A 21238-nucleotide genomic window follows, 5' to 3' on the forward strand; every position below is an offset into this window, starting at 1 on the left:
TTTGTGTATGTGTGTGTTGGCCGGTAGGTAATTAGCCAGGAAGTATATACTATAAAATGGCTAAGATGTGGCAATAAATGCTTTATATGTGGGTTTATTTGTGCGGAAATAATATTAAGAGCAGAGAGTTGCTAAGGTGGCATATTTGAAGAGAGTGTGTGTGTGTGTGTGTGTGTGTGTGTGTGTGTGTGTGCGTGCCTACCTCGGCCAGTCGGGACTGTTTATGGGTGACTTCATGCTTGCTCATGGGCGCCAGCTGCTGCAGCGTGTTGCGGTTGTTGGTGAGCGCCCGGGTCAGCCGCGCAAACTTGGTCCATCCTGCAGGAACAAAATATTCAGCACAGCTTAGAGCCGACTCCTCACACCAAGAAACACTTCATAACCCACGGAAACATGATCAAGTCCAGTAAGCTCAGCTGGTGAGAGCAATACATACAGATTTGGGGCGACAGGGTGGCTGAATGGTTAAAGGTCCCATATCCTCCACTCTCCAGTGTTTTATTTTGTGTCTTGAGGTCCATTCAAAGCTGTGTGTGTGGTGTCATGTGCCAAAAACACTCTCAACCATTTTTACACGTTCATTTTCCAGCATCTCTCTGAGCCTTACCAAGAACAGACTGTTTCTGTCGCTGTGTCTTTAAGGCTCATTAATATTAACGACCCCTCTGTTCCGATTGGCTAACCGTTTCAAGAGTGAAACGTGAGACGCCGCGGCCCGGCGGCTACAGGTAGGGAAAACTCTCCGGTAATAAACGATGACAACCGCTCAACCGCTTTGAAAAAAACACTTTGTTAGTCTATTATTTCTTACAAAAATGATAATGAGCGAACCTTTGTGACGCCACAAAGTTACGGAAGTCCAAACGGCTCGTTTAGAGGCTCGCTGCACTAATATGGATTGTGTGGATTTAGTTGGCGACCGTGCGTTTTGATACTTTCACCATGTTTAGATAGACCATCCAACTCCTTTATCATCACAGAGGCAAGGGGAGTCCTGCTTTACACCAGATGGGACCTTTAAAGAGATCAACCTTTACCCAGAATGACTGGGTTTAATGCCATGTTGATGTCTAACAAAGTCACAAAAAATACCATGAAATAAGCACAAATACTGAAACTCAGATTACGAGATGAAACACGTTTATCTCTATCCTGCACAGAGCTCGTCATTTGCATTTTAAGAAATAATTTTAGAAAACCAGACCAGGATGTTGGAAGAAGCAAAAGAACACAATGACATCTCATTGCTATAACGTTATACAACGTGCTATAAACGTTCACATGTTTAACTCAGTGGAACGCCCACATCCAAGATGGCAATCAAAAGGTCAATTACTGTGGCGCTTATCATAATTTATTTTACAACCGATCGTATCTTCTTCGGAAAGACCTCGAGGAGCAAGGTAGGCATGTTCACCGCATACTAAAAAATAAGATGACTGACTTCTTTTTCTTTTAGCTTCTTCAGATCTGGTGGATCTGCTGCCATGTTTGTCCCCTGTGTTGACGCACTTCTGCGTTTTGTGACTCCCAGTCGGAGATATCGGAGACTAGAAAAAATTCCCCCAGGTCCTACTTGCAATCACCACTAGAGGGCTGACGTGAACGTTTTTTCCCAGTCGGCAGATCATATTTACGGTAAATCCGATATGATGTCAACGCAGAATAAATCACATTTCATACTTTAATGAAAATAGCGTCTCTGCATGTAAACTGCTGCTATTTGACACCCTAACCCTAAAATTATCATCATTCTGATAAACTTGGTCCATTTTCTACCATTTTCTACCACCACTTTAGCTGTTCCCTGTCTATTTGTTATAATACCTTCTAATATAAAATAATGCTTTATAAAAGAAACAAAACCAGGCAGTGCTAAGCGTTCATTTCCTTTCGATTCAAAAATTCATTTTTGAATTTAATGGATCACAGCCTGAGGAGCTCAGGTTGGCAAATTCATTGAAATTACTTCTTAAAACCTAAGAAAATAACAACAGATTTTTATAGGCAGGCTTCTATGAAGTTGTTTTTTTTACCTTTTATATTCTGTGTATATTCTGTATTCTGCATCCTGTTTTCCTGTTCAGTGTTTGTGTATTTGCCCATTTTCTTCTCCTTCTTCCTTTTAAACTTAATTCATGTTTGGCATTTCGTCTTGTTTTAGTGGCTCTTAAGCACTTTATAAGGCTGTTTTGAAAAGTGCTACACAAATAAATTTTATTATAAAGTTTACCGTCACCATGCAGTGAAAACACACAGGAAACATGATGAAGAATGACTATAATACTCTTCTGCCCAACCCAGTGTTTCCTCTGTGATTTTCTTTTAGCAGTGGTGCTTGGAGGGTAATTTTAGTTTTGGCTTCTCATCCATCCTTGTTTTGGTCCAAAGTTATGGTTCTAGTGCAGTTTGCAGTGCAAAAAGCATTGTTCTTTTGATACTTTATCATGATATAAACAGTTATACTTCCTTGTGTTTCCGTAGGAAATTTGTTGAAATAATACACATCAATTTAAATTCTCATTTTCTCCAGCAGTGGTGATTTTTCCTGCCATGGTGCCGGCCTCACCGCCACCGAATGAGAGGGAACCCAGTTTCTGAGGCTACTTTTACTGTACTGTTCTAAAAATAACAAATGTTTGAAAGGGCAAAGAGCAGCACAACAAAGACGCACCACATACAGTCACGCACCGCGATCGACCCGGCCCCTTTGAAGGGGCCATTACAAACAAAAAGTAGACTGTGAAATAGCTTTTAACCCTCGGGCTTCCAGCCGCACATGAAATCCCCCTTTCACTCCCGCCTCAAATGGAGGTGAATTCAACATTTACCACAAATACGATACTGTACAGGCAGGGACCCGTACAGGATGGAGTATCAACACAACGCCAGGCTCATTCACAGCAGTGATTCTCAATTACCCATCTCCCCTCAAGGAGGACTGTTGTAGTGGAGGTTATGTAACTTATTGTACATCCTCAGTAGCAGAGCGGCTCTATATAGTGATATTCTACATGCTGCTAGCGTAGCCGTGGCCGTGGACAACGACAGATACAAATAAGCCCGGGGTCGATCTTAGCCAAAGTAGTGATTTTCAACTTCTTCCCTGGAGGAAGATTGCTGCAATGGTGCTTGTATACTGCTAAGTAATATTCTCAGCTGTGGAAAAGCATAGATACAAATAGACAAGGGAGCTCTTAGCCAAAGAGGTGATTGTCCATTAACCTCCTCTCCTCGAGGAAGACTTATAGTAATTCAATCCACACTGTGCATGCATTATACAGTGGCAGAGAAGCACCATACAATAATATCCCGTGCTGTAACAGCCAAACTTGGCCGCAGAAAGCAGACTGATGCATTATCAGAATCAGAATCACTTTAATCGTAAAGTACAGTGGCATTCATATAGAGACACACTGACAGCTTACAGTTTCACAGCGTACACAACAGGAGCTCACATACAGCACAGACGGGAAAAAGGCAGAACACATAGATGAGACAAGAGACTGAGGTCTTTCCCTAGTTACTGGTAACGCTGTGCAATGGTTCCCCGCACTGTGTGATTTACTAGACTGGAACACAATGGAAGTGGGAATAAAAAAAAATAAAATAAAATAAGGCGAGAGCTAAAAATAGCAGGGGAGCAGAACTGGTGCACGCACCACCAAAGTGAATTCTAAAATGAGATTTTGATCAGCAGTTTCACACTGAGGGAGATCCACACCTGACTGCAGACAGACACAACATGGAGACGGACATGTGCACAACACCTGATCAGCACATGTCCACTGCAAAAATTTACAAGTCATTTAACATTTACCAGTACTCAGCATCTGATGTAACTACCCACTTCTACTATTCAGGGTGAGACTTACAAACCAGGAGAGGAGAGGAGAGGAGGAGAGGAGAGGAGAGGAGAGGAGGAGAGGAACAGAGGAAAAGAGGAGAGGAACAGAGGAGAGGAGGAGAGGAGAGGAGAGGAACAGAGGAGAGGAGGGGAGAGGAGAAGAGGAGAAGGAAATGAGAGGAGAAGAGGAGAGGAGAAGGAAAGGAAAGTAAAGGAGAATGAGAAGGAAAGGACAGGACAGGACAGGACAGGACAGGAAAGGAAAGGAAAGGAAAGGAAAGGAAAGGAAAGGAAAGAGAGGGAGAGACCAGGTATGTCATTGGGGTTATCAATCCTGTTACAGATGTTTGGTTGAATTAATTGAATCTGCATGTTTTGGTTTTTTTTGTACCTCAAGAGCGCTGAACTTTTGTCTTCCACTAAGACATTTATGCAAATCAACTTTTGGCACAAACACACCCTCGAAAAGAGCGCTGCACAAGCAAATAACCCCCTTCATCATGACTGAAAATACAAATTGCAGGATTCAACTTGAAGGCTAATCCACCCAGGCTGGCACCTTTGCACCCTGAAGCCTTTTTATAATAGGAGCGTTCTCTGATCTGATCTGAGACTCGAGGATAGAAACCTCGCTCTCTGTGGACGAGTTATTGTCATATTCAAGGAAATGGTGTTGAGTTGTGCCTCTTGAATACATAACAAGTTTTGAAGCTCTAGCTTTAATGAAAGACTGAGATTTTAGCTCCAGATATTTTTAGAGGAGAAGAAGAAGAAGAAGAGAAGAAGAAGAAGAAGAAGAATCTTAACAAATACAATATTTCCTAGCACCATATGCTTGGGCCCCTAATAATCACAGTAGATAAAATATTCCAGTACTCACACATATAATCAGTAATTTACATTTTACATTTTGAGAATTCAGCAGATTTTCATATGCAGAGTGAATGAGTACAACAGTAGGGAAAGCTTAAATTCCTAAATCACCAACATTACATAAAGTCCAAGAATCCAAAAATCTCCACATTTTAAATAAAGTGAAACATACAAAATGATTGATGTGACTGTGGAGTTTAAATGATTTAGCTACAAAGAAACTAGTTACAGTGGAGAGAAACTCTAAGAACCAGAATATAGGAAGATAAAATACATTTCACACTTCAGATGAAAAACCAAATAAGACAAGATTAAGTTTTACCTGCCTAAATTTAGAGAAAATTCAGTTTAGCAAAGTAGAGCTGGTCTACTTTGAGGTACTGAAAAACAATTTGTATTTATTTGAATATTTTTTCTATTAAAGATTATTTCAAAAGTTATTATTTTTCCCCTTTTTGTTTGTTTGATATGATTTAGATTTGTTTCTTTATTGTGGTTTATTTGGCTTTAATTATATTTTTAGCACTTTGAGTTTTCCTTTTATATTTTTACATTGTCTTTCTATTGTTGCTTTCTGCTGTTATTATGGATGTCATCTACTTATCATAAGAGCTACATCATCATCATCATCAGGACAACATGGGAACATCTTGAGGACACATAACATACAATGAATTACATACAAAGGATCAATAAAAGATCATTGTTTAAAATATATATTAATGTCTTACAAAGAGACAACTGTATCAATGTCTCCACAGCTGGGATTGGTAAAGTATAGTACTAAACCTTATTAGCAAAACCAAGATAATTTAATTTACAGAGTCATTAAGCCAGCAGATAAATTTATATAACAGATTAGAGAGTTGATTATACTTACTGATCTATAGATCAGACTGTCCTAGAAATAACAATAATGGATATATAATGTTTATCTAAAGAATCCTTAAAATTATACCATTCTTACAGAAATGTGTACATGACCTTATCATCTTCATCATTATGAGCATCATCATCATGATTATGCTAATGCCTATCTTCATCACCATCATCAGGATCATCATCATCTTCATCACTATGGGCATCAACATTATCATTTTAATCATTATAGGCATCATCATCATCATCATCATCATCATCATTATGAACAGCATCATCATAATAATCATCATCATGATAATCCCAATCTCCATCACTATCATAATCATCATCATCATCTCTGGGCTGTTCCACTGTTACAGAAACCTTCACTGGTAAAACCTTCAGAGACCTCTCAGTGCCAAAGTATGGAAACAGCCTGTCAGTGAAAGTGTGTGTGAAGGTGTGTATGTGTGTGTCAGTGTCAGGATCAGAGAATGAGAGCTTTCCTCTGTTCCAGTCCAGATAAAGTCTGATCCTCTTAGGCGTCTCCGTAACTGGGAGAATAGTATATGGATCTGATGGGGAACGTACTGTGTATTTACCAAAATAATCCTCTATTCCCCATAATCCAGACAGTATGGCTCCCTTTCTCTGGACAGGTTCTGCTACCACACCCAGGAACCAGACAGGATTGTATTCAACCTCAACATCCCAGCTGTGAGTCCCTGAGTTAAAGCCCTCAGAGCCCAGGACAGAGTAGTTGGAGCAAAACCAGGGGAAACAGTGATAAAACCTCTCTGGGTTTTCAGGAAGCTGCTGTCTCACTCCCCATCTCACACTGGTCAGATCTTCAGACAGGATGAGTCTTGTATTGGCAGTGTTGGGGTCCAGAATCACAGGAGTGTAGGAGACCATCTCCTTCATCTTGTCCCACACTGTGAAGCTCAGGTTGCCCAGGTGTTTGGCCTCGTCTATCAGAGCTCCTGAGACCAGCTGTGGATCATCCAGCAGGGGGCGCTGGACTCTTTCCACTGTAGTCTTGTAGTTCTGCAGGAACGAGACATCTTCAGCTCTCAGCTGCTCCTCTATGGCTCTGACTGTGTCTGAAAGAGCTGCTATCTCTCTGCTTAGACCCTCAATCTTCTCCTTCATCGTCTGACTCTTCTGGTTCTCTTCCTCCCTCAGTGCAGCCAACCTGGCCTTCTCTGCCTTTTGGAGAAACTGATGAAGCTTCTTAAACTCCGCCTTAATCTGCCTATGTGTCCGTCGGGCCTGGACCTTAATGTGCTTTGCTATTCGATCACAGTCTCCTTTGACTTTATTAAAGTGCCACAGTTTCCTCTGTAAGGGCATCAGTGATTTCTGGAGTTCTTCCTTGTGATCCCGTGCGGCTTCATCGATGGGTCTGATTCTGTGGTCAGTGTGTGTTTCTGAATCTCGACAGACAACACACACTGGCTGCTGATGGTCCAGACAGAAGAGCTTGAGTTGCTCAGAGTGCAGACTGCAGAGAAGCTCAGATCCTGCTGAAGCTCTCTGATCTCTCTCCAGTAAGAAAGCCTCACACAGGTTTTTCAACACCAAGTTATGAGGTGGATCACTCTGTAAAGATATTGTCTTACAAACTGGACAGTCGTGTATTTGTTTCTCTGTCCACCATTCCTGCAGACAGGCTTTACAGAAGCTGTGGCTACATGACAGGAGGACAGGATCTTTAAAGATGTCATGGCAGACGGGACAGGAGAGATCCTCCTCTGATCTGGAAGCCATTTTCTCTCTGAGTGAAGCTCAAAACTCACCAGGCAGACCGCTCAAACAAGAAGTGACTCAGTCAATTGTGGCACACTAGAAAGTTTCCCGAAATGTACTTTCACAGAGTTGTATTTCTTCTAAAATTCCCATTCAGTGTGTGGAGTCAGCAGCAGGTTGAAGTGGCAGTATTCCAGTATTCCAGTATTCCCAGTATTCCCAGTATCTCCTCCTGTAGCTCTCCCCCCTCAGTGGAAGTTGTGGGTTTGGTCTGGAGGTGAATCTTATCGTCTGTCTCTCGGTGTGTGTGTCTCTTCTCAGTGAGGAGTGGAAAAATACAACTTCTGTTTTCTGGTTTGCCTCGGGTGAGTCAGGTAAGGGGCGGAGCTTTGTCAGACCATTTCTCCTAAATGCTCAGCTGTTTACTGTAACAGACCAGAGCTGAGTTTCATTCTCATTGCTCACTGGGTATTGTAGTCTGATAAAGGCTCCAGACAACAACTGTTTGATTTGGATTTAAAGAGTTTGAATCCAAAATGAGATATCAAAGAGACGATCAATATATTGAATGATGAACAAACGGTAATGATAGTTTTCTATTTTTCCAAAATGAATATACAGCATCTTGGAAATGAGCTGTGCATTTGTATTCCTAAATCCAGAACACAACAATGATAATCCTAAGAGTTTAATTCTTTAAAGTCATATTGTTAAGTAATTTCTGCCTTGTGAGATCAGCTGCACTGTGACTTCTGCTGGGTTTCCACATGATAAGAGAACCAGTAGTTTGAATGGCCTTGGAGACATTTAATTGGTTTGGGTCCTGATTTAACCAGAGTACTAGTATGTTTTAAACTTGCTCTGTGTATCATTTTTAAAAATCTATATATCATTATCAAATGAACAGTGCTAACTTGGTATAATTATTGTAAACAAATGAGTCCATGGTGGAGTTGACTGGTAGTCTCTATCTAACACCAGGGGTATTATTAGTTCTAGTGTTTCTCCACATTAAGACTACATTTCCCATCAGCCCCGTTGTGACATTTTTGGCTGGACCGCAACAGTGGGGCCAGCCCTACAAACGTGAATATCTGTCACTGACTGAGTGACTGACTGACTGACTGACTGACTGAGTGATCAAGTTACACCATTGGTCGGCCGTGGCACGTGGCACATCATAGGATCAAAGAGCCAGAAATTTAAGTTTCGTTTTCTCCGCTAAGATCAGGAGCCTGTTTTTCCCACACAGTAAGCAGGCTGAGCAATATCATGCATGTAAGCTGAAGCTAAAGTAGAATCTATACAATTATATCATATCACCGTTTATTTCGATGCATATGCGCGAGCTCGGTCCACCTGAAGCCCCTCTGTTCTGTCAGGGGAGAGAGAGACACAAACAAGCATGGAGGTTTCATCACGCCGAGGGCTTATTTCCGACCTTCCCGAAGTTTCCCGGGGCCACGGTTCCGGCCAGTGCCGCTAGCTGGGCGCCGATTTGTTCCCGGTGATCCGGCCGAGATTTCGGCGGGGGTCCCGATGACGATGCATCAACGGGTGTCCGGCAAACAGCGTTTTCGGCACCGATGGGTACTGGAACGCCTGGCGCTTGGATCGGGAGGATCAATGCGGGCCGTGGGCGCGGCGGAGAAAGGAGACGGGGCGCGCTGGAACGGAGAGCAGTATGGATGTATGGACTATTATTCTGTATTAACAGTCTACAGCGGAGTTAGTGACACCATTGGTCGGCCGTGGCACGTGGCACACTCATACACGGTCCAGCCATATACTAGGTTTTGACCTAGTCTTGTTAACTAGAATGCTGCATAAATTACACTTTCTGACATTTTCTGACTAAATTAGACACTGTACAGTTTACCTTTCATTGTAACTTCACAAGTTCTATGTCAAAACTCTCCTGCGGACCCAAACTTTCACTACACAGTAACATTTATGCTCAAGTGTTTAATGACTGATATGACTGATACTGTAAAACTGTGACATCTGTAGAATAAAGTGTCTAAGACACACATTTGAAACACAAACAATAGTCTCAAGTCTAGTCTTTTTTACACTGTAAAAAATACAATGATATTGATACAGCATAGTTGATTTGGTTATATAAGCAGGGCAGAATGAAACTTTCTGGGAAATCTTCACCCTTCTGATGGAGAAGTAAGGTATGTGACACTTTATTCTACAAATGTCACAATTTTACAGTATGACTGACTTTGAGGGCCTTCCATGACTTTTCTTAAACAGCTTGGGCCTAAATGTTAGTGTATTGAAAGTTCAGGTCTGCAGGAGTGTTCTGACAAATAACTTATGCAGTTACAATGAAAAGTAAACTGTACAGTGTCCAATTTAGTCCGAAAATGTCAGAAAGTGTAATATATTCAGCGTTTCTAGTTAAAAATGGCACATATTATGGCATTTTTCCTTGTTATTATGACATCAAACATGAATATGGGTGCTCACTTATTAAATTTGACGATTAGATACAAAGTAATTGGTTTAAAACAGTATTTCTACATGTTTAAACTCTCACGTCTTTATTTTGAAGGCTAAACGCCCAAACCGGAAGTCTTGCTTTCTGGTAATTTGAGCTATCTTAACGCATCTAAAAAAAAAATTAAAAAAAATCAGAGGTGGTTTCTCGTATCTCATAATTACGAGAAAAGGCTCTTATAATTACAAGATAAAGATCGCATAATTACGACATAGTTTTCTCATAATTATGAGAAACCATCTCTGATTCTGATTTCTTTTTCTTCGGTGAATGCAATATGCTTCCGCACAAAGCAAGGCTGGAAAGAATGTGAATTTCCATTTTCTGCAGATTTGACTTTTCCCACCAGAAAGACACTGACATGACAACACAGTAGTTAGGCTAATAGTTCCAAACAATTTTATTAATCACAATTAGAAGGTAGATATATTTAAAACAAATGACTTTGGCAGTATCTTACTTCGATGATCTAATTAGCACTTTGAGATTTCATTTAATGTTTTTACATTCTTTTTATATTGCTGATGTTTTCATATTTTTGTTGTTTTCTGTTGCTTGTTATGGATGTTATCCACATCATCATGACAACTGCATCATCATCATCACGACAACATGGGAACATCTTGATGACATCACAGATTCGAGAGTTGATTATATTCACTGATCTATATGTGAGAAATATGTGTGATCGGATCTCCTAGAAATAAGAACGGAAATATAATGCTTATCTAATGAATCCTTATAATGAGAGGCATTCCCCTTACAAAAATGAATGGTTTGTGTACATGACCTCATCATCTTCATCACTGTGAGCATCATCATCATCATGATAATCCCTATCTCCATCATCATCTTCATCATCACCATCATCATTATGAGCATCATCACCACCACTACCTCCATCATCACCACCACAACCATCATCATAACCATCACCATCATCATCATCATCATTTCTAACTGTGCTGTTCCACTGTTACAGAAACCTTCACTGGTAAAATCGTCAGAGTATCCCTAGTGTTAAAGTGTGGAAACATCCTGTCAGTGAAAGTGTGTGTGAAGGTGTGTATGTGTGTGTTAGTATCAGGATCAGAGAATGAGAGCTTTCCTCTGTTCCAGTCCAGATGCACTCTGATCCTCTGGGGCTTCTTCCTCACTGGGAGGAACGGTACAGTATGAGGAAGAGGAACAGTATGTAGACCTGGTGGGGAATGTGTTCTGTATTTATCACCACAGAACTCTATTCCCCATAATCCAGACCGTATGACTCCCTTCCTCTGGACAGACTCTGCTGCCACACCCAGGAACCAGTATGTATTGTCTCCAACCTCAACATCCCAGCTGTGAGTTCCTGAGTTGAAGCCCTCAGAGCCCAGGACAGACCAGTAGGAGTGAAACCAGAAGACAAAGTAGCAGCTATCAAACCTCTCTGGGTTTTCAGGACGCTCCTGTCTCTCTCCACGTCTCACACTGGTCAGATCTTCAGACAGGATGAGTTCTGGATGGGCAGTGTTTGGGTCCAGAATCACAGGAGTGTAGCAGATCATCTCCTTCATCTTGTCCCACACTGTGAAGCTCAGGTTGCCCAGGTGTTTGGCCTCGTCTATCAGAGCTCCTGAGACCAGCTGTGGATCATCCAGCAGGGGGCGCTGGACTCTTTCCACTGTAGCCTTGTAGTTCTGCAGGAATGAGATGTCTTCAGCTCTCAGCTCCTTCTCTATGGCTCTGACTGTGTCTGAAAGAGCTGCTATCTCTCTGCTCAGACCCTCAGTCTTCCTCTTCATTATCTGACTCTTCTGCTTCTCTTCCTTCCCCAGTGCAGCGATCCTGGCCTCCTCTTCCTCATGGAGAAACTGGTGAAGCTTCTTAAACTCCTCCTTAATCTGCCTCTCTGTGCGTCGGGCCTGGACCTTAATGTGTTCCGCTGTTTGATCACAGTTTCCTTTAACTTTATTAAAGACCTTCAATTTCTCCTGTAAGGGCTTCAGTGATTTCTGGAGTTCCTCCTTGTGATCCCGTGCAGCTTCATCGATGGGTCTGATTCTGTGGTCAGTGTGTGTTTCTGAATGCAGACAGACAACACACACTGGCTGCTGATGGTCCAGACAGAACAGCTTGAGTTTCTCAGAGTGCAGACTGCAGAGAAGCTCAGATCCTGCTGAAGCTCTCTGATCTCTCTCCAGTAAGAAAGCCTCACACAGGTTCTTCAACGCTAAGTTATGAGCTGGATAAGAAGAAGATATTCTCTTACAAACTGGACACTCGTGTATTTGTTTCTCTGTCCACCAGCTCTGCAGACAGGCTTTACATAAGCTGTGGCTACATGACAGGAGGACAGGATCTTTAAAGATGTCATGGCAGACAGGACAGGAGAAATCTTCCTCTGATCTGGAAGCCATTTTTTCTCTGAGTGAAGCTCAAAACTCACCAGGCAGACCGCTCAAACAGGAATTCAGTCAGTCAGTCGTGGCACCACTCCCTCCTCTAGAAAGCTCCCTGAAATTTACTTGCACTGAGTCGTGTTTCTTCTAAAACTCCCATTCAGCAGCAGCAGGTTGAAGTGGTATTCCAGTATTCCAGTATTCCCTCCTGTAGCTGTTTGGGTCTGGTCTGGAGGTGAATCTTATCGTCTGTCTTTCTGAGCGTGTGTCTCTTCTAAGTGAGGAGTGGAAGAATAACAACCTCTGTTTTGCTTTGTCAGGCCATTTCTCCTAAATGCTAAGCTGCTTACTGTAATAGACCAGAGTTCAAAGATAATAAAAGATAATAAAAAGATAATAAACACAAGTCCAAAATGATCTAAGATGATGATCTCAGCGATGTCGATATATTGAATGATGAACAGATGTTGATATATTGAATGATGAGCAAACCGTAATGATAGTTTTCTATTTTTCCAAAATGAATATACAGCATCTTGGAAATTAGCTGTGCATTTGTATTTCTAAATCCAGAACACAACGATGATAATCCTAAGAGTTTAATTCTTTAAAGTCATATTGTGAAGTCATTTCTGCCTTGTGAGGTCGGCTGCACTGAGACTTCTGCTGGGTTTCCACATGATAAGAGAACCAGTAGTTTGAATGGGCTTGGAGACAGTTAATTGGTAAATAAATGGATGAGCAAAAACTGAAATCCTACTAGTCGGCCCTAAAACAAAAAGAGAAATGCTGTTTAATAATCTGGGAAAACTGACTCCCTGGATTAAATCTGAGGTTACAAATCTTGGAGTTATGCTAGATTCAGATCTAAGCTTCAAGTCTAAACTTCACATAGCTAAAGTACGACCATTTATAAATCAAAAAGATGCTGAAAAACTGATTCATGCCTTTATTTCAAGCCGACTCGATTACTGTAACGCACTTTTTACTGGTCTCCCGAAAAGAAACCACTGAGAGACTTCAGCATGTCATGAATAAAATTGTGTGGAACTATTAGCCTAACTGTGTTGTCATGATGTTATGTGTTTGGTCGTGTCTTAGCTTATATTATCTTTAGTAAAATGCTCCTGGATAGCTTGACAGAGCCAGATGACATCATGATAGGATTTTGTGCTGCTTTATTCAATTATACTTGTCAACCATACAATGCCTGGTCTCCACGGCACTATATTCTCTAAACATACATGTGTAGATTAATATAGTAGTGTAACACGTACCAAGTCGTTACCAAAGAGACTTAAAACTACTGGTTGGAAGATAGACTGGGACTTGGGGGGTGGGGGGGTGGAGACAACAGGGCTCATGGGAAATGTAGTGTTAATGTGGAGAAACACTAGCACTAATAATACTACTGATGTGAGATTGAGGAGACCAATCCTCTCCACCATGGACTCGTTTGTTTACAATAATTATACAAAGGTAGCACTGCTCATTTGACTAATATATATATAGAATTGCTTTTAAATAATAGTAATGATAATAATAATAAACTTTATTTGTATAGCACCTTTCATACAAGAAATGCAGCTCAAAGTGCTTTACAACAAAGAAATTACATGCACCAAGTGCTTCACATAAAACTTGATAATAATAGTGAAAATAAGATAAAGAGGAGAATAGAATACATAGAATGCATCTTCACATGAAAATAGACATAGGATGAGCATAAAAACAGGGATAGAATCCCATAATTAATGTAAAATAAGATGGAGAATAAAACATTTTTAATATTTAAAACAAATAATTTTGGCAGTATTTGCCTTCAATTATCTATTTACAACTTTGAGATTTCCTTTCATGTTTTTACTTTGTTTTGATATTGTTGATGTTTTAATAGTTTTGTTATTTGCTGTTGTTATGGATGTCATCCACATCATCATGACAGCTATATCATCATCAGGACAAGATGGGCACATCTTGATGACATTACAGATTAGAGAGTTGATTATATTCACTGATATACAGATCGGATGTCTCAGAAATAAGAATATATAATGTTTATCTAATGAATCCTTAAAATGTGTGGCATTCCCCTTACAGAAATGCATGGTTTATGTACATGACCTCATCATCTTCATCATTATGAGCATCATCATCATCATGATAATCCCTATCTCCATCACCAACATCATCAACATCTTCATCATTCTGAGCATCATCATCATCATCACTATTTCCATCACCACCACCATCATCATCATCATCATCATCATCATCATCATCATCATCATCTCTAACTGTGCTGTTCCACTATTACAGAGATCTTCACTGGTAAAATCTTCAGAGTATTCAGAATATCCCAAGTGTTAAAGTATGGAAACAGCCTGTTAGTGAAAGTGTGTGTGAAGGTGTGTATGTGTGTGTTAGTATCAGGATCAGAGAATGACAGCGTTCCTTTGTTCCAGTCCAGATGCAGTCTGATCCTCTGGGGCTTCTTCCTCACTGGGAGAACAGTGGTTGGATCTGGTGGGGAACGTACTCTGTATTTATCATCACGGAACTCTATTCCCCATAATCCAAACCGTATGACTCCCTTCCTCTGGACAGACTCTGCTACTACACCCAGTCTCCAGACTTTATTGTCTCCAACCTCAACATCCCAGCTGTGAGTTCCTGAGTTAAAGCCCTCAGAGCCCAGGACACAGCAGGAGTAAAACCAGAGGACAGAGTCGCAGTGATCAAACCTCTCTGGGTTTTTAGGAAGCTGCTGGATCTGTCCACATCTCATACTGGTCAGCTCTTCAGACAGGATGAGTCCTGGATAGGCAGTGTTGGGGTCCAGAATCACAGGAGAGTAGGAGACCATCTCCTTCATCTTGTCCCAGACTGTGAAGCTCAGGTTGCCCAGGTGTTTGGCCTCGTCTATCAGAGCTCCTGAGACCAGCTGTGGATCCTCCAGCAGGGGGCGCTGGACTCTTTCCACTGTAGCCTTGTAGTTCTGCAGGAACGAGACGTCTTCAGCTCTCAGCTCCTTCTCTATGGCTCTGACTGTGTCTGAAAGAGCTGCTATCTCTCTGCTCAGACCCTCATTCTTCCTCTTCATTATGTGACTCTTCTGCTTCTCTTCCTTCCCCAGTGCAGCGATCCTGGCCTCCTCTTCCTCTTGGAGAAACTGGTGAAGTTTCTTAAACTGCTCCTTAATCTGCCTCTCTGTGCGTTGGGCCTGGACCTTAATGTGTTCCGCTGTTTGATCACAGTTTCCTTTAACTTTATTAAAGACCTTCAATTTCTCCTGCAAGGGCTTCAGTGATTTCTGGAGTTCCTCCTTGTGATCCCGTGCAGCTTCATCGATGGGTCTGATTCTGTGGTCAGTGTGTGTTTCTGAATGCAGACAGACAAGACACACTGGCTGCTGATGGTCCAGACAGAAGAGCTTGAGTTTCTCAGAGTGCAGACTGCAGAGAAGCTCAGATCCTGCTGAAGCTCTCTGATCTCTCTCCAGTAAGAAAGCCTCACACAGGTTCTTCAACGCCAAGTTATGAGGTGGATCACTCTGTAAAGATATTGTCTTACAAACTGGACAATCATGTATTTGTTTCTCTGTCCACCAGCTCTGCAGACAGGCTTTACAGAAGCTGTGGCTACATGACAGGAGGACAGGATCTTTAAAGATGTCATGGCAGACAGGACAGGAGAGATCCTCCTCTGATCTGGAAGCCATTTTTTCTCTGAATGAAGCTCAAAACTCACCAGGCAGACCGCTCAAACAGGAATTCAGTCGTGGCACCACTCCCTCCTCTAGAAAGTTCCCTGAAATTTACTTTCACTGAGTCGTGTTTCTCCCTAAACTCCCATTCAGTGTGTGAAGTCAGCAGCAGGTTGAAGTGGCAGTATTCCAGTATTCCAGTATTCCCAGTATTCCAGTATTCCAGTATTCCAGTATTCCCAGTATTCCCTCCTGTAGCTGTCCTCCCTCAGTGGAAGTCGTGGGTTTGGTGTGGAGGAGAATCTTATCGTCTGTCTCTCTGAGTGTGTCTCTTCTAAGTGAGGAGTGGAAAAATATCAACCTCCGTTTCCCGGTTTGTCTCAGGTAAGTCAGGTAAAGGGCGGAGCTTTGTCAGGCCATTTCTCCTAAATGCTCAGCTGTTTACTGTAATAGACCAGGGCCTTGTTTCCCATCTTAAGGCTAAGTTGATCGTAGTATCCATCTTACGAAGGCTCTTTAGTTAGTGAGGTGTTTCTGAAGAGCATCTTAACTTCTTAACAACGCCTCTGACTGGTCCTAGAAACCTAAGTGCGTCTTGAGAGGGAAAAAAACACTCCACCGTCTCATGGCAAGTTTTTAACTTGAGAGTTTAAGGTTTATTAGGCAGTTTTTATATTATTTACTGTTACCTAATTTATTTTCATCTCATATACTTGATTTCTTTATTAGACTATATTTTTCTCACTAATGATCTCTGTATAAAATGGATGGGTGTGGTGAAATAGAGTGGTATGCTCCAGGAGAGGGGAACACCGAGTTATGATATAAAAAAAATTATAAAAAAATAAATGGGTGGCGTCGGCGATTGCTGCAACTGGAGTGATGAGCTTTTGGAGGAGGGACATGGTGGGGAAAAAACATATTTTCAAAAGAATGTTCAACAACTTGTTGACATGCAGTAAAACCAGTCATGTAGGCTGTTATCGCCCGGATCGCTATGTTGTGGGAGTCAGGTAAGGGACGGAGCTTTGTCAGACCATTTCTCCTAAATGCTCAGCTGTTTACTGTAATAGACCAGAGCTGGGTTTCATTCCACAGCGTTGCTCTCTCATTGCTCACTGGGTATTGTAGTCTGATAGAGGCTCCAGACACTAGTGTTTGATTTGGATTTAAAGAGTTTGAATCCAAAATGAGATATCCAAGAGATCTGTAGACGATCTAAGAGATGTCGATATACTGAATAATGAACAAACGGTAATGATAGTTATCTGTTTTTCCAAAATGAATATACAGCATCTTGGGAATGAACTGTGCAACTTTGTATTCCTAAATCCAGAACACAACGATGATAATCCTGAGAGCTTAATTCTTTCATATTGTTAAATCATTTCTGCCTTGTAGCTCGGCTACACTGGAGACTTCTGCTGGGTTTCCACATGATAAGAGAACCAGTAGTTTGAATGGGCTTAGAGACATTTAATTGGTCTGGGTCCTGACTTAAACAGAGTACTAGTATGTTTTTAAGTTGCTCTGTGTATCATTTTTAAAAATCTATATATCATTATCAAATGAACAGTGCTAACTGGGTATAATTATTGTAAACAAATGAGTGGCGATGGTTGGTCTCCTCAATCTCACACCACTAGTATTGTCAGTGCTAGTGTTTCTCCACATTAAGACTACTTTTCCCATAAGCCCCATTGCTTCCTGTCCCCCCTGAGGCTTGCAAATTGGGCCATTGTCTGCAAAATTCATAAAGAATTGGGCTGATAATATGTCTGCACCCTAATTGCAGCCATATTTTTCTCTGCTGTACACACAAAATATCCTTGTTAATTGGTTATACTGTTGTTTTTAGCCGTGTTTCTTCTTATTGCCTGTTCATTAAGCACTTTATAACTTCTATTTTCAAAGGTGATTTATAAATGAAGCCTATTATTATTATTATTATTATTATTATTAATATAGCCCATTCAAATTTACCCCAAAACATCATTTAGTACTGTTCTTGTATCCGTAAAGCCTTGACAGGCATTGAAGAAGCAGACGGAGAACGCACCAGATCTGCCAGTTTTGTTCACCATGTTTCTTAAGGTTTAGCTTCGCTGTTCTTTCTTTTCTTCCTGCCTTCCTCCACTGTTGTTCTTGCTGTGACTTCCTGCTCTGCAGCCGCTAGCCTCACCTTGATAGACACAACCGGCTCACCGCAGGCCACGCCCATAAGACACGCCCACAGGAGATGGTATACGACCCAAAATGTCATTGAAAAGCCAATTTCAGGCAAACAAGGGGCCTAAAGGATCACAGACAGACACATAGCGCTAATGTATAGCCTAATATATCCCATTTATTTATTGTCATTTTAATGTGAAACAGTTGCACATTGCAGCTGTTAACTACTGGTTAAGATGGATATCTTTTGCAGCACGGGATCTCTCTCCCGCTCGGCTGATGTTGACGTGTTGTGGCGTGCCGAGCCGCGGGAGCAGCCAGAGCCGGAGCTGAGAGCGAGTTTGGTCTGGAGCACGAGCGAACTCAGCTGCCACCGCCGTCAGCAGCGAATCTCCCTTCCCTTCAAACGGCCTCTCCCAGCCCCCTAATCACTGGGCCGGTTTAACAGCAGTCCGTAGCAGGCGAACGCTGCATTCACACTGTGGCCTAAACAGTGGTTGGCTCCGGTCTGGTCGCGGGATGTCAGTCAACCCCAACGGCAAAGTGCTTCCTTGTTGCCAAGGTGATTTTGATAAACAAGAGCATTCCATGTGCATTGCTATTATAAAAAAATGTGTTCATTTCAAAATGTCTAATGGGTCATATTTTGCAGATTTGCATTTGCAAATCATTTTAAATATGATTCTCTCTGTAAATAAATGGGAAGCCACTCAGGGAACTGGAATAGCTCAGTCAAACCCAAATTTGGCAGTACACCTTTTTCTCTGAGAAAACCTTTTGCAGACTCCAAAATTGTCAGTTCAAAGAAGAAGACTTTTGCTTATTCACTACTTCATTTTTATTGAAAGGTGCACAAACGTACACAAAGTAATTCCAATTTGCCAGACTTTTCAACAGTGGGTTTGTCTCCTCCTCCACAGTATAAGGAAACAGGAAAATTAAACTTTTTTCTTCAAGTTCTATCTGCAGGCGCGGCAGACAGAACTTTACACCAGCATTAGCAGAGTTTGTGGTCATTCTCTAGTTGAAAACAATGAGCATCCAGTTTGCCATCTACCACATACCACCACCTTGTATATGTAACATAAGGTATACATTAAGGCAATCAAAAAAATACCTAGGCCTATTTGCAGCATACCAATTTTTGGAATTGATAATGATTTCAAGGCATCAAAAGACCAGAAAAATGTCTTTCTATTTTCATTTTTGATGAGAAAATTAATGAAGTTCAGTCTGATTATAGTTAAAAAAAAAACCTAGTGGAATGTACAGTTGTGACAAAACACATGCTGTAATCCATAATAAAATATGATTTCATCCAACAAGGAAAGGTAGGAGGGAAAAGAATCGCTATTGAAAGGTTTCCCAGCGTATACAATGCACTAATAAACATGTGAGTTCAAGTATGACTCGGGACCTTTGTCACATCATCCCCCTCCTCCAATTATTATCCCATTATTTCTGTCTCTGTCCAGTGGAAGCAGGCCTACTACTGTATCTACCAGCAGCAGCAGGGTGGGTAGTGAGTACAGAGAATATCCTTCAGTCAGAAGACCCAGATTCAAGCCTCTGCATCCCCACCAGCTGCAGGCGCACTGCTCTGTAGCCCAGCCTGACCTCTGACCTGCCTGTGGCACCTTGCATTAATATTATTATTAAAGCACAAATGGCAGAAACACAGTGAAGGAAACAGTAGGGGAAACCCAGGGGCGCAAACCAGCCGGAAGGGCACAAATTCAGACAAATGTGTGTACAATGTCACTAGAAAACATAATAAATTGAAAGTAAATAGAAAAGTAAATAGAAAAGATGATAGCTGCATTCCCCAAGGCAGGAATGAAAAAGTACTATAATTATTTAATCACATTTCTGTATATCAGAGTATAGCTTTTTTCTGTACGAGTACTTTTTAGACTTCCTTTTCTCTGTGACCTTTTGCTAAATCATCTGTATGTAGATGTAACAGGTGTGATTATTTTCATTATTATTTATCTATTTTATTTATATGTTTTATTATGATCCTTACTTGCCTATTTTAACTTACTTTCTTTCTTTTTAATGTCATTTAATGAGTTGATAATGTCATTTTACCTGACAAATTATGTATTTTTTGTGTTTTATGTGAAGCACATTGAAGTTTGCCTTGCCTAGAGTATTTTTTTTCATTCAGTCATTTTACTTTTATTTGAATATGTTTGTACTTCACTATATTTTAACCATTAGAGTAAATTTTTTTAATTACTGCATCAGATGAGTGTATGTACACAAACAAATGAGTCATTCAATCAATTAAATAGTCAGTTGTGTCAAAAGGCTATATACAAAATACACCAATCTGTGAAAAAAATTACCTAATGGTTATTTTGCAATACAGTTGATTTCCATCTTCTAAAATGTTCCTGTTTTGCTAAACATTCACGCAAACAATCATTTCACAAAATTAGGTGTCAACTTTTTTCAAACGGTGATTGATGGCGACAATTACGGAGCCAAATCTGAGTTTGCCACGCTGTCAGCAGCAGCCGGGTCACGCAAACTTCAGAGCGCTGGCATGTCAGCACTAGTTCCACTCAAGCTCTAATTGCATGTTCAAACCATGTTAACCATGTGTCACCAAGCAAACATAATGAAGGAATAAACAAATCACACAGCAGGTGTCTGTGTTGGTGCAGCAGGGGGAGGTGGAGGTTGGGGTTTGTAGATGTATGTGTACTTATGTATGTGTGTTCATATGCATGTGTACTTGGGATGGAACGATGTCTCGCAAAACGATTCGATAATAAATAAAAGTTCAGTGACGACAAAGTCTGACTGTGCAGAATTCTGTTTATTTCTGAGACACAAATCTTTCTAGCGATGCCATTGGCTCGCTGGAATGTAAACAACAATTTAAAAATGTCATTACAAAGTGACAATTTGGATGGAGAGCTTGTGAAATTGTGATGGTCAAGCGTCTCATTTGTGATTACTACAGCAGAATAAAATGAAGTTAATATCGTGATTCATTTTTCTGCCCCACGAAACATATTGTCACATTTTTGTATTGCGATATATTGAATTTCGATATGGGGCTGGGCGATATGGACAAAATCAAATATCACAATATTTTTTACCAAATACCTCGATATCGATATTGTGAC

The 21238-nt window shown here is 41.0% G+C and overlaps 3 protein-coding genes across 3 annotated transcripts in view; all 3 read right to left on the minus strand.

Moving 5' to 3' along the window:
* Positions 1-202: 202 nt before the first annotated feature.
* The window catches only part of LOC139648569 (voltage-gated delayed rectifier potassium channel KCNH5-like), a gene marked incomplete at its 3' end in the record, with an annotated part of 36256 nt that continues 15220 nt past the window's right edge, over positions 203-21238 (minus strand). Inside the window, exon 6 of the mRNA XM_071524742.1 lies at positions 203-318. Within this exon, the coding sequence (XP_071380843.1) occupies positions 203-318 (116 nt within the window). The remainder of the gene's footprint in view (positions 319-21238) is intronic.
* Positions 10796-12238, minus strand: LOC139648573 (E3 ubiquitin-protein ligase TRIM39-like). Its single transcript, XM_071524744.1, has one exon. It carries the CDS (start codon positions 12236-12238, stop codon positions 10796-10798), a length of 1443 nt encoding a protein of 480 aa, XP_071380845.1.
* On the minus strand, positions 14014-16252 carry LOC139648570 (E3 ubiquitin-protein ligase TRIM39-like). The gene has a single exon (XM_071524743.1). It carries the CDS (start codon positions 15939-15941, stop codon positions 14514-14516), a length of 1428 nt encoding a protein of 475 aa, XP_071380844.1. The 5' UTR covers positions 15942-16252; the 3' UTR covers positions 14014-14513.

The sequence above is a fragment of the Centroberyx affinis genome, unplaced genomic scaffold (assembly GCF_046629955.1).
Source record: "Centroberyx affinis isolate AG114_WGS23_722 - 3 ecotype Tasmania unplaced genomic scaffold, CSIRO-AGI_Caff_v1 ptg001228l_1, whole genome shotgun sequence".
NCBI lineage: Eukaryota > Metazoa > Chordata > Actinopteri > Beryciformes > Berycidae > Centroberyx > Centroberyx affinis.